This window comes from Molossus molossus, unplaced genomic scaffold (assembly GCF_014108415.1).
Source record: "Molossus molossus isolate mMolMol1 unplaced genomic scaffold, mMolMol1.p scaffold_m16_p_8, whole genome shotgun sequence".
Lineage (NCBI taxonomy): Eukaryota > Metazoa > Chordata > Mammalia > Chiroptera > Molossidae > Molossus > Molossus molossus.
Window position 1 is genome coordinate 39,006,239 of NW_023425402.1, and position 12,338 is coordinate 39,018,576.

Here is a 12,338-nt window from a genome sequence, read left to right on the forward strand (position 1 = left end):
CCATTCTTCAACCATTCCTATTCCCCTTCATTTTTCTTATAGCACTTTTCAACATTTCACATACTTCAGATATAGTGGTGAGTTAAGGAATGAGTTAATGGGAGATGAGAATGGACATTATCAATAAGTGTTGACACCTTTCTTTTTAAACAGACTGTAAAAAAAGAGAATACAGACCAGCACTAGAGGAAACAAAACAAGACATCAGAGTGCTAGGATGAATCCCAGCTGTGTGACTAAGCAAATGATTTATTCTCAGATTTAATGTCCCGCCTCTAAAAATAAAATACAGAGAAAAACTTCACCCTTATAAGTGTCACTGTATCAAATGACATATGTAAAATTCTTAGCAGACTAAACACGCAAATAATATTGGTTGTTACTAAATTCTTATTATTAAATAGAATCAAGATAGGACATTTTCTTTTTTTTTATTTTTAGAGAGAGAGGGTAGAAGAGAGAGAGAGAGAGAGAGAGAGAGAGAGAGAGAGAGAAACTATGTGAGAGCTAAACATTAATAGGCTGCCCCCACACGGCCCCTACCAGGGACGGAGCCCACAACCCAGGCATGTACCCTGACCAAGAATCGAACCAGGAACTTTTCGGTGAACAGGATGATGTCCAACCAACTAACCCACGCTGGCCAGGGCCATTTTTCAGAGATAAAACTGGAACACATTTACATGCTGAACAAAGAAGGAAAAAGATAGGCTGAAGAAAATAGGAGAATATTCCTTCCATAACTTACTAAAAGTCTTATCATCAAAGTCCTATACCTGATTTGCTTTTCATATACAAAACAAACACATAATGGCTTTTACCATGAAATCAAGTTCAACTCAATACTATAGTCAATATAAGAATGTACAGTCGTCCCTCGCCACTTCACATGACTTTTGAGGCTTCACTCAATCGCGATTTTTTCAAAGATATTCATTAAAAAGTTAACCGCGATTGCCCTAGACAGTTTGGCTCAGCGGTTAGAGTGTCGGCCTGTGGTCCAGAGAGACCCGGGTTCGGTTCTGCTAAGGGCACATACCTCGGTTGCAGTTTGTCCCCGGCCCTGGTTGGGTTGTGCAGGTGGCAGCCACTCGATGTGTCCCTTTCATGTCGATGTTTCTCTCTCTCTCTCCCTCCCACTGCATCTGAACAAAAAATGAAAAAATGTCCTCAGATGGGGATTTAAAAAAAAAAAATTAACCGCGATAGAGTGAAGCCGTGAAAGTCAAAGCGCGAAGTGGGGAGGGAAGTGGTGAAGGACGACTGTAATCATTATTCAATGTCTAAACTACTAGACTCTGACATCTAAGATGATTCAGCTCCCAACCGCCAACATATTACCACCAGATAAAGCTCCCATATATAGCCCTGTATTGCAGAGACTGTTGACAATTTCTGTGCCACCTTTCTTCCACAGTATAAAACCCTCAATTACTAGCTAAAGACTACATTTCTCAGCCTCCCTTATAGCTAATGTGGCCTTGTTACTAAGAGGAGATAGTGTGTGGCAGCTTCCAAGGACATTGTTTAAAAGGTCTTTATTCCTTTTGTTCTTCACCCTTTCTTCCACACTACTACCTGGAAAAGAATGTGACCATTAGAACTCCAGCCTTCAATCTGGACTGTGAGTATTGGAGCCAATCCCTAAGAATGACAGAGCAGTAAACTAGAGAGTGTGGACTCAGTAAAACAGAGCCTCCATACTAACCAGTGACTGTTTCTAAGAGATTTCACACGAGAATGAAAATCTTACCCATTACTGAACTCAATCCTAATTGATACACGTGTCAAGCATGTTCCTTTCCCAGTTTAATACACTCATCAAATACAAGTCTATCCACAACCTGGCACAAGCTGATCTGCCCTTACTCTTATTTTCTCTGTATACCTTTTGATTTCCTGCAACTACATCTTGGCTCATATTAATCTCTTTTCTTGAAATGTATCTAACCTCCCTTTAGAACAGCTATTTACCTATCTTCCCTCAAGTTCCAGCTCAAAGCCTACTTCTACCACAAAGTTTTCCATGGTTATTAAAGACAGATGTGATCTTGTCTTCAATTGATCTACTAAGGCATTTTGGGTCTGTCATTCACCTAGCAATGCTTAAGTTTTCCTTTTGTGTGCCTGTCTCATCTCCTTCAAAAGATTCCAGGCTCTGTCCTGGCCAGTATGGCTCAGCTGGTTGAGCATTGTCCCATGCACCAAAAGGTCTAGGGTTCTACTCGCAGTCAGGGCACATACCTAGTTTGCAGGTTTGATTCCCAGTCTGGGTGCATGTGGAAGGCAACTGATCAATGTTTCACTCTCACATAAATGTTTCTCTTTCTCCCTCTCCCTTCCTCTCTCTCTAAAATCAGTAAAAGCATGTTCTCAGGTGAAGATTAAAACTCCTGATAAATTTAACTCAGTCTGTGAGTTTTTACCATCAAAAAAATACAATATCCGCCCGGCTGATGTGGCTCACTGGTTAAGCATCCACCCATGTACCAAGAGGTCGCTGGTTTGATTTCCGGTCAGGGCACATGCCCAGGCTGTGGGCCAAATCCCAAGGGGGGGGGGGGGCACATAGGAGGCAGCCAGTTGATGTTCTCTCTCATCAATGTTTCTATCCCTCTCTCCCTCTCCCTTCCTCTCTTTCTAAAATCAATAAAGAAAAAAAAAATTTTTTTTTTAAATACAATATCCTTCATCTGCCAAAATTCAAGGGTAGCCTGACCTAATATCCAGGTTGTAATAAAATCTGTTGGGTATAAAAACAAAGTTTTCCTTTCTTTTGGCTGTATACACAGTAGTGGGATTTCTAAATCATATGGTATTTCTAGTTTTTAATTTCTTGAGGAACCTCCATACTGTTTTCCATAATGGTTGTACCAATTTAAATTCCACAAGGGTTCCCTTTTCTCTACACCCTGGCCAACACTCATTTCTTATCTTCTTGATAAGAGGGTAGAGCTTAAGTATTCTAAGTATTCTCACCACAACACAAACAAAAAAAAACAAAAAAAAAAAACAGCAACTATGGAAGGTAATAGATGTGTTAATTAGCTTGATTAAGGTGATCATTTCATAATGTATATCAAACCATTACAATGAACATGTTAAATATATACAATTTTTATTTGTCAATTATACCTCAATAAAGATAGGGAGGAAAAAAGAGTTTATAGTAAAGATAATAATTCATAACTTATCCGAGAAAGAGGCTACCAGGGGAGCTAGAAACTACAGTTTGCTTATTTTTAAAAATTAATACTTATTAAATGCCAAAAGCATACAAGACACAGTGCAGATTACAATTAAGTTGAAACCTGCCCATCAGCTTAAATACAAAACACAAAAACCAGAGGGAAAACAGAATAGATGCAGATGAGTAGATAAACTAGTTTGTGTTATTATATATCTCAGCTTTGTTTTGTGACCATTGTAATTGTTCCCCTAAATCAAACTGGCATTTCTTCTTGGTAATCATAAAAATATATCCTATTCCTAACCTACATTCCTAAGAAACAGACTGAATTTAATGGGATGGCAAAGGAGCAACTTGAAGGACATGCAATTTTTACACTGTATAAGGACTAGAAAACTTTCATTTTTTAATGTAAATCTGTCTTAAAGGAAATCAATATAAGATCTAAACAGGTCAGTCAACAAAATGCTGAGTAATAAGGTAAATAATTTTAAGTAGTAATTAGATAAGTTAAAAATGGCATTTTAATATTTTTTAATTGATTTTTTTAAGTACCCCTTTGAACTGATCATTTCCACACTAAAGAATTTGTCAGAAGTCCTTTCTAGAGGCTCTAACAAAGACAAAAGGTTACCTAACTAAAACTTTCAGAAGCAATTTGCTTTAGGTTGCTTGAACTTTATCTGACCATGACAAAGAAATGAAGAAAGATGTTACCTGAGCCAAGATTAATGGTAAATTTAGCTAAGGTATTTTATATCTATTAAATTTGTACAACAAAGTAGAACACAAGCAATTGTCAGGGATCATTATACCCAAGTGAAAGATTATTGAGGATTAGAATGTATAAATTAAATACTCTTGTCTTTGTAATAAACACTAAATTTGCCAGTATATTTCTTTAAAATTTGAAGTCAAGGGCAGTAAATTATTTTTTGTAAAGGGCCAGAAAGTGTTTTAGGCTTTGCAAAGCAAGAGGCAAGACCGAGGATATTATATAGACTCTTCTACAACATAAGAAAATACAAACTTGCACCAATTTTTATTGATGACGTTCAAAATATAACAACTGGCCCTGGCTGGTTTGGCTCAGCGGTTAGAGCGTCAGCTTGCGGACCAGAGAGTCCTGGGTTTGGTTCCCGCTAAGGGCATGTACCTCAGTTGCAGTTTGTCCCCAGTCCCAGTTGGGGTTGTGTGGGTGGCAACCACTCGATGTGTCTCTCTCACATCAATGTTTCTCTCTCTCTTTGTTCCTCTCTCCCTCCCGCTCTATCTGAGGACAAATGCAGAAATGTCCTCGGGTGAGGATTAAAAAAATTAAAAAAAAAAAAAAAAAAAAAATATATATATATATATATATATATATATATATATATATAACAACTGTATACAATTTTCTGGTAACACAGGTCTACTAATAAGAATGGGATTATTTGGGGGAAGGGATAACATTTCGCCTAACTGGCATTCAAACTTAATGTTCCCTTATCATCACATCAATGGTAAAGGTTCATCTGTAAAACCATTCTCGGTTCCTGGGCCTTATGGAACCTTATCACCACATCAATGGTAAAGGTTCATCTGTAAAACCATTCTCGGTTCCTGGCTGGCCATATTTACTTTGTCACGCCTTGCTCTAAGTACTAAAGTTACCTGAGTAACAAATTAAAACACTAACACCACAAACTTGTCAATTTCCAAGAGTTTGATTCTAAGCAACTGCAATTTATTTGAATATTAAAATCTTAAACTTATCATAGAGTGCTTATTAATGTTTAACAATCTACAAAGCAACTTATTCTTCTTTGACTCTTAGCTATAAGCTAAGTATAAACAAAGAATACTAAATGCAGAACAGAAATTTAATCCTCTTAAAAATCTTGGAATCTAAGAATCCAAGTTGCACAGGAGTAAAAATAGATAAAATTATATTTTTATCAAAAACAAGGGAAAACAAAACAAAACAAAAAGGGAAAACAGAAAATAATCAGGATTAAATATAAAGTGAAGAAAACAAGACTTGGATTTCTTTATCAACCATGGCAGGGATGCTAATCCACTAAAATGTAATGAAAATGTATCTTGAACACTTTTGGCAATATCAATTTGAAGTTAATGTTTAGTGTTTTAATTTACTCTGAATATGACTGAATAATGTCTGCATCCAATTCTTTTTTTAAAAATATGTTTTCATTGATGTTTTTAAGAGAGAGGAAGGGAGAGATGGAAACATCAATGTGAGAGAGACACATCGACTGGCTGCCTCCTGCACACCCCCTCTTGGAGATCGAGCCCACAAACCGGGCATATGCCCTGACTGGGAATCAAACTGGGACCTCTCAATCCATGAGACAACACTCAATCCACTGAGCCACTTCAGCTGAGCTGTCCTCATCCAATTCTAACAATTAAACTGTGTAACTTCACACTGATAAATGCCTTTGCAAAAGTTAAGAATACCTGCCTATTTTTTCAAGTTATTCGATTAATATCTCAGCCTCACCAACAAGGGTCCTAGACTAGAAAAACATTACCTTTGAGGTAGAATGATGTGCCTGACTCCTACAATTGCCAAATTAAAAGAAATATTTATTCCTTGCTAACAATATATGAAGATATTAAACTTTAGTGCTGAATGAGGTATTAAACATTTCAAATATTTTCTTATGAATGATTAAATTAACAACCTTAGTGTTCTAGTAACTTCATTTTATTAGATTATGGAAAATCTAAAAACCAACTAAACAACATATATATAAACCTAATTGTTGGGGGTGGGGATATAGTGCCTAATACAAGATTAAAATTTTAAAACACCACCTTGTCAGATAATCCAACACGCTTTACAAGAGTAGTAATTTTTTTAGTATAACATTTCTGGAAGTAGCATAAAAGACTCACTGATTTTTATACTTAAAAAGTTTAGATTTTTTATCTTATCACTTTAAGCTATATTACAAAAGCATTCTGATTTGGCTCCTTTGGCCTAGTAATTTGATTAACACAGCAATGAATGTTCTTAGAACTTTCTCAAAAATGAGGAAATAAGAGGTGTAAACAACTTATAGTATCAAATTAAATGTTGGCAAGAACTTCTGGTTGCTCCTTTACTTTAAATAAGCATCAACAAATTTTAAACTAAACTACAGTAGTATCTAGCAAAGGGTGAAGAGCAGGCTGAAGCAAACGTGTGTTTTGGGAAAGCTTCCTTGGTTTTTCTCATATTAAACTCCAGGCTCAATTCAGAACCAATTTTCTACATATTTAACAGCCAAATTTAAAAATAAATAAATAAATTATTCTATTCGCATAATTTATGTCAGCATTGGTTACAAAATTCCTAATCAGTTCTACTTTTCATTTTCTCTACTTCCAAAGGTGATATAATTTGGACATACAGCATTTTTTAAAAATCACATTTAAGTTGGAAGACATACAATTTTAGTTAAACATCATATCAGAGATCATCCAGTCTGAATCTTTTGGTTCTTTCAAGTAAAAAATAGAGACTCAAAAATATGCTTAGGATCACTAACAGAGGTGGAATTTCAACTCTGATGCCTTGACTTTTAACTTCAGTGTACTTTTAACCAGCAAGCTGCAGCAGACTCTTCAGAACACTTGAAATCAGAAATATATACATGAGAACTATTTAAGAAATTTCTATTTCACCAACTACTTCGTGTAAAAGTAAAGAACCTTACTTTATTTCAAAACCCAAAGGTTTTAAAGAAAGTGAATATTTATTTTCATAGTATAGTAAATATTAACAGAAGTTGAGTTTTGATAATAAATACCCAACATATAAAATTGCAAATGATTGCTACTTTCACCTTAATATCTTAAGAAGTTTAAATAAGATGATCAAATTTCTAATGTTAAACTATTTTCTTCTTAACTACTAACTCTGCAGTAAGAATCCTAATGTAGTGTAGAAGCTTAAGGTTGAGAATAAAAGTCTGGGTTTAGGTTTCTCCCTCAATTTTATAATATTCTTCTAGCTAAACAGCAAATGTCAACCTCGCTGGCTCCACTTCTCATCTCCTTATTAGGAATCATCATAATAACAGTAGCTATTTATTATACAAACTTAATACCAAAAATCTTATCTATTCTGTTTTTAATTCTCACATTTTAAAAGACAAGCATAATTTTATGTACTTTACAGGTAAGGAAACTTAAGGCTCAGAAAGATTAAGCTTTCCAAGAAACTGAGCTAGTTAGTGACTACACTGGAATTTAAACCCAGCTCTGCCTAACCGCAGCCCAAATAGAGCCCATGGTCCTTGCAATATATCACTTTACTCCTGTGTCTGATCCTAGTAGCTGGGAGAACAAGTACTACATCTGAAGGACTACTAGGGAGACAGAAACAAAATAAAAATCATGTTGAAAAACATACTGTGACACTTTCTGTAGTTATTAAATTGAAAATGAATTTTTAGTAAAATATTTTAAAATTATGCTATAGATACTATCCTTGTTACTGTTATCAACAGAAGTGTACAATTAAACACTGTACAATTAAAAATATATATTGAAGTAATGTTAAATTAAACTGGAAAACAGGTCTGCCTATTCCTGTAGTTGAAATAAAATTACTCTGAAAGCCCCATTAAATCACATGCATAAAATTAGAGGGGGAGGGAAAATATAACCTGATAGAACAGAAGAGATCAAAATAACTTGGTACCACTGTCCTTTCAAACATAAAATACCCTCAGATATTCAAGGCAACAGATTAGCAGATGTTTAATACTGAATATCTATACAAAATATTTGCACTGTATTATCAACCTATCTTCACCACTGCAGATGGACTAATATCCTATGACTGCTGCTTTGACAATTAAAGATGCTTCCCCAAGTTTCTCTATCGTGTCTTACATCAGTAAAATGTTCAGTAGACAGTGTAAAACTTATTCTGTGATCACTGACTTTTTTTTTTTTTTTTTTTCAGTTTAAAATCTAGGAGGAAAAAAACCTAGGGCGAATGTAGAGCATGGTTTTTTATAAACACAGCCTAAAAGCAAAACCGGAATTGAAGTTTCAGGTTACCTTTTACCTATATCATGTCCTACAACTAAAAGCATTAATTTGCTCAAAATAAAAGGTGCTGTGCACACTTGGGTCATCTGTCCTAATATATGACCTGGTAACTAACATATGACAACTTCTTTAGATAAAAATGACCAATAGCTATGACTGACTCTGGGTCCTCTGGCCAACAATGGCCAAGGTGTTAATTTGTGTCCTAGGATAATTCCCACAAGGGTAATGACACTCTGACTGCGTCAATTCTTCCGGAGTAATATCTATATATAACTTTTTCTCTCTCCCTCTCTTAACCTCGGTTGGAGGTTAAAAAAAAAAATCCCCACGAAGCTACATAAACCACCCATTAAAGGGGGGGTTCTTCATCTGACACAATCTCTGCACTAAGCATTCATTCCGTCTCTAATCGTGTAAACCTCAAGAAGCTCGGACAAAATGCAAATTAAGAAAACCCACATAAACAAGAAACTGAGGAAGAGAGGGACGGTGTGGGGGAGGCCGGGAGGACCCCGCTCCCAAGCAGCGCTAACTCCCGCCGCCACTCGCTCCCCTCACCTCGATCTCGCGGATGTTGTTGGAGGTGACGAAGATGCCGATGCCAATGGGGATGAAGATGAGGCCGATGATGAAGAAGGTAGGTAGCACCGTGCCAGCCGTAAGTATGGGCTGCCAGGCCGGCAGCCGTTGCTGCTTGAAGGCCGTGTTATCCGGCCTCCGGTTCTTTACGGTGCCCCCAGGAGCACACGGGGGCCCACCATCCACTTCATCCTTCGCGTTGTAGTTCATCGCCATTGAACCCCCGGGCGCGGCTCCGCGACGCGCAGGTGGACCGCCCAGGGGACCCGCCTGCGGACCCTGACAGTAGACGCGCAGGCGCCGCTGCCGCTGCGACCTCTTTTGTAAAAACGGAAGAGGCGGGACACTCTTCCGCAGACGGCCATTGGCCGGAAGTTGGAGTGGGCTGGGGATTCCAGACGGCTGAGGGGAGAGGAAGGAAGGAGAGGACTGAGGGACGAGGGTAGGGGAAAGGGGAGGAGGAGAGAAGGGGGAGGGAAAGGGCGGAGGCCCCGTGCTCATCTGCCCTGTGACGACAAAGTGAGGGCCTCAACCCCCAGGGCGTGAAGGTACGATAGCGCATGCGCAGCCCTGGTGGAGCGTTGGGGCGAAAAGGCCCCGGGCGCGTGGGCCTTTGACGCGTTTTGGTTCCACTCGCTAAAGTTCTGTTCGCACGTACCTACCTGCGGCTCCGGTTATCTTGGCGACCGCCGTTCTGGGTCGCGGGTCCGACCCGCCTGGCGCGGACCACCCTAGTCAGCCCAGGAGCTGCAGATGCAAGCAAATGGTTTTGGCGCCAGACAGGTTTTTGTTTTATCTGTAAAGGGAATCGGAGCATTTAAAAAACCACAGGATTGGAGTATTTGCTTGGTCTGTAAAACCGCGAGCTTCTCTAATTAAAACAAATCTCAATTCAAGGTGCAAATACAAACATTAAGTAAAAAGCTTGATGGATGACCCTTTTGTTACTGGATTAACCCTATTATTTTGCCTCTATTTGAGCTAGTATGTTTTTTTTGTTTCATTAATAGTCTTGTTATTTTTTTATTTTTACTATCTTTTCTGTGTCCGCGTTTCTCTTGCGCACATTAAAGAAGTCTTTTTATTTTTTAATAAGTTGGAGCTCTTTTACAGTTGATAAACAAAACACCAACAAATTATAGCATTACTACAACGTGAGACATTATGCAGACACTTTAAAACTGCCAAATATTTAATTACGGACGGAAATAGCCATAGTATATAGTGACTAAATCTTGATACCAAAGTAATATAGGTATAAAATATAAAGTCCAACTAAAAAGTAAATAATAGTAACCTTAGGTGACTTGATGGAGGATTGTTTTTTCTCTACTTCCTCGTGCTTTTTCTGTATTTCCAAATTTTCTGCAATAAGCATATATTTGTAAAATTCTTTTAAAAATTAAATACAATCCACATTATATTGGCATCTTTGAAATCCAGACCAGAGAATAAATCACACCATCTGAAAACAAATACCCAGACTTTATTTTCTTTAAGGCTTTGTCTGCAGTCACACATTTTGGAAGGTAATTCAAGAAAAGAGAAACAAAAGAAGTGCTTGAGCTTCATAATTTACAATTAAATGTATTTTCAAAATGACCACAAGTCTCAGGATGTGAGCCAATTGGATATTTATCTGGAAGATAACTAACTTGCCTGGTTTTGCTCTTATATAAAACCTATTATTTCTCAAATTCTTGATGCTGGTAACATAGGTAAGACTATACATTTTGTTTTGATCTATGTAAGTTTACTTTCAACCTGAGGCTCAAATTGAAAATATTTATCTATCACTGTTAATGGAGAAGGCATGAGCTCCTTTTATTTTGCTAAATTCTGTTGGTTAGTGTGTATATATGTGTGTGTGTGTGTGTGTGTGTGTGTATATATATATATAAAACAATATTGGGCATAATGCCTAAGTATAAGGCAATTTTTTTCTCCCCATTTCTACCTATGTCATTACACCCACTAAATGTGATAGTTACTTATGTGATTTGCTCTTCCAGCATTTTGTGTAAATATGGTCACTATTTTGCCTTCAGACTTTTGTTTTAGTGATCTGAGTGATCATGATGTATTTATCTGCTGCTTTTTTCATCTGTTTGTCCATAGGAAAGATTATTTTAACTCCTTGTCTCTTTTCTCTTATTAAAAATTCCATTTGGACTGAAACAAACTTTTTTAACTGAAAACTTTCTTAGATTCTTATCTAAAACTTACATTTCAGGTGAGGGCCAAATGGATGAAATAAATGACTTTTCAAGAACTCTTGATGACATCCTTCTGGTTCCTTTCCCTCTACCCTGCCATCACAGCATGCTGCTTTATCTTGCTGACATTTTTTTGCCTCCACATTAGCTCAGGAGACTCAGAATTTCATCAATCATACGTTGTTTTATGATAGTCCTCACTAGGTAGTTTTTCATTTAATCTGATAAAGTAGGTTGTTGTTTTTTTGTTTTTTGTTTTTTATGTTCTTCAGCATTTCTGGGGCAACAAAAGAGAATGGTTGTTCTCACAATGGATTACCAGTATATGCATTTTCAAACTCTGGTTGCTAGGAGTGGTGTGTGTGTGTGTGTGTGTGTGTGTGTGTGTGTGTGTGTGTGTTGATGACACATTTAGATAACATTTATAGTGTTTAAATGATTATTCATTTGCTGACTCCTGGTTTTAAAAAAAAATGTGTATGGCTCAGTGACTGATTAATGCTGACTACCAGGTCAAACATTAAGTGTGCAATGAAGGCTGAGCCTAAATATGTAAGTAAATCCAAAATAATAGAGCAGATACAAACCCAGTGGTCTGAAGAGGTATATATAAATAGCTTTTGGAGGGTAAGTTTTATAATAAATTTTATTTTTTAATAAAATTGCTGTGTTCCAGACACTGAACTAGGTAACCAGAAACATTGAAGAAAAGAAAATATTGAATAACTATTGAGTTACTTAAGGAATTAAGAAGAGAAAACTGAAACTGGTCTTTTTACTGTTTAGCCAAAATGCCACACAGATTTGCTTATTAGTCTCCTTTGAGTATCTTGTGCTGCTTTAGTTCTCCAGCTTCTAACCATATTTAAACCGTTTTATTCACATATTTAGCTTAAAAATGTATAGGATAGTTAGAGAGCTGAGAAATGTACCATAGTTTTTACCAGTGTGAATTTCAGAGAAAATTTGTAGGGAGTGGAAATAGTTTGAATTGTTTCTCCTTTTCATTTCTATTTAGTTGATCATGGAAGCTTACTTTAGAGAACATTGAGGGGACTAAATAATATTTATTTTTAATTGAGAGGATTTTTAGGGAAAGAGTGATGTAGAATTTACATAATAAATTTAATTTCTTGTATTTATTGCATCAGAGATTGATTCAGACTGATTTTGAAAAATTACTTCTTTTAAAGTTTACCTTTTCTTGATTTTTATGAGGTATATTAAACTTTTTCAGTTAAGCATTTAAGAAAATCCCTTTGTTCTGGTCCTGAGAGATTGATTAACCTGAGATCATTGAT

General features: G+C 36.6%; 1 protein-coding gene across 1 annotated transcript in view; it reads right to left on the bottom strand.

Annotated features, from left to right (window-relative positions):
• The window catches only part of TMEM30A (transmembrane protein 30A), a 41,685-nt gene extending 32,560 nt beyond the window's left edge, over window positions 1-9,125 (bottom strand). The window contains exon 1 of the mRNA XM_036249135.1: window positions 8,801-9,125. Coding sequence (XP_036105028.1) covers window positions 8,801-9,037 — 237 coding nt within the window. The 5' untranslated portion in view covers window positions 9,038-9,125. The remainder of the gene's footprint in view (window positions 1-8,800) is intronic.
• Between the last annotated feature and the right edge of the window lie 3,213 nt (window positions 9,126-12,338).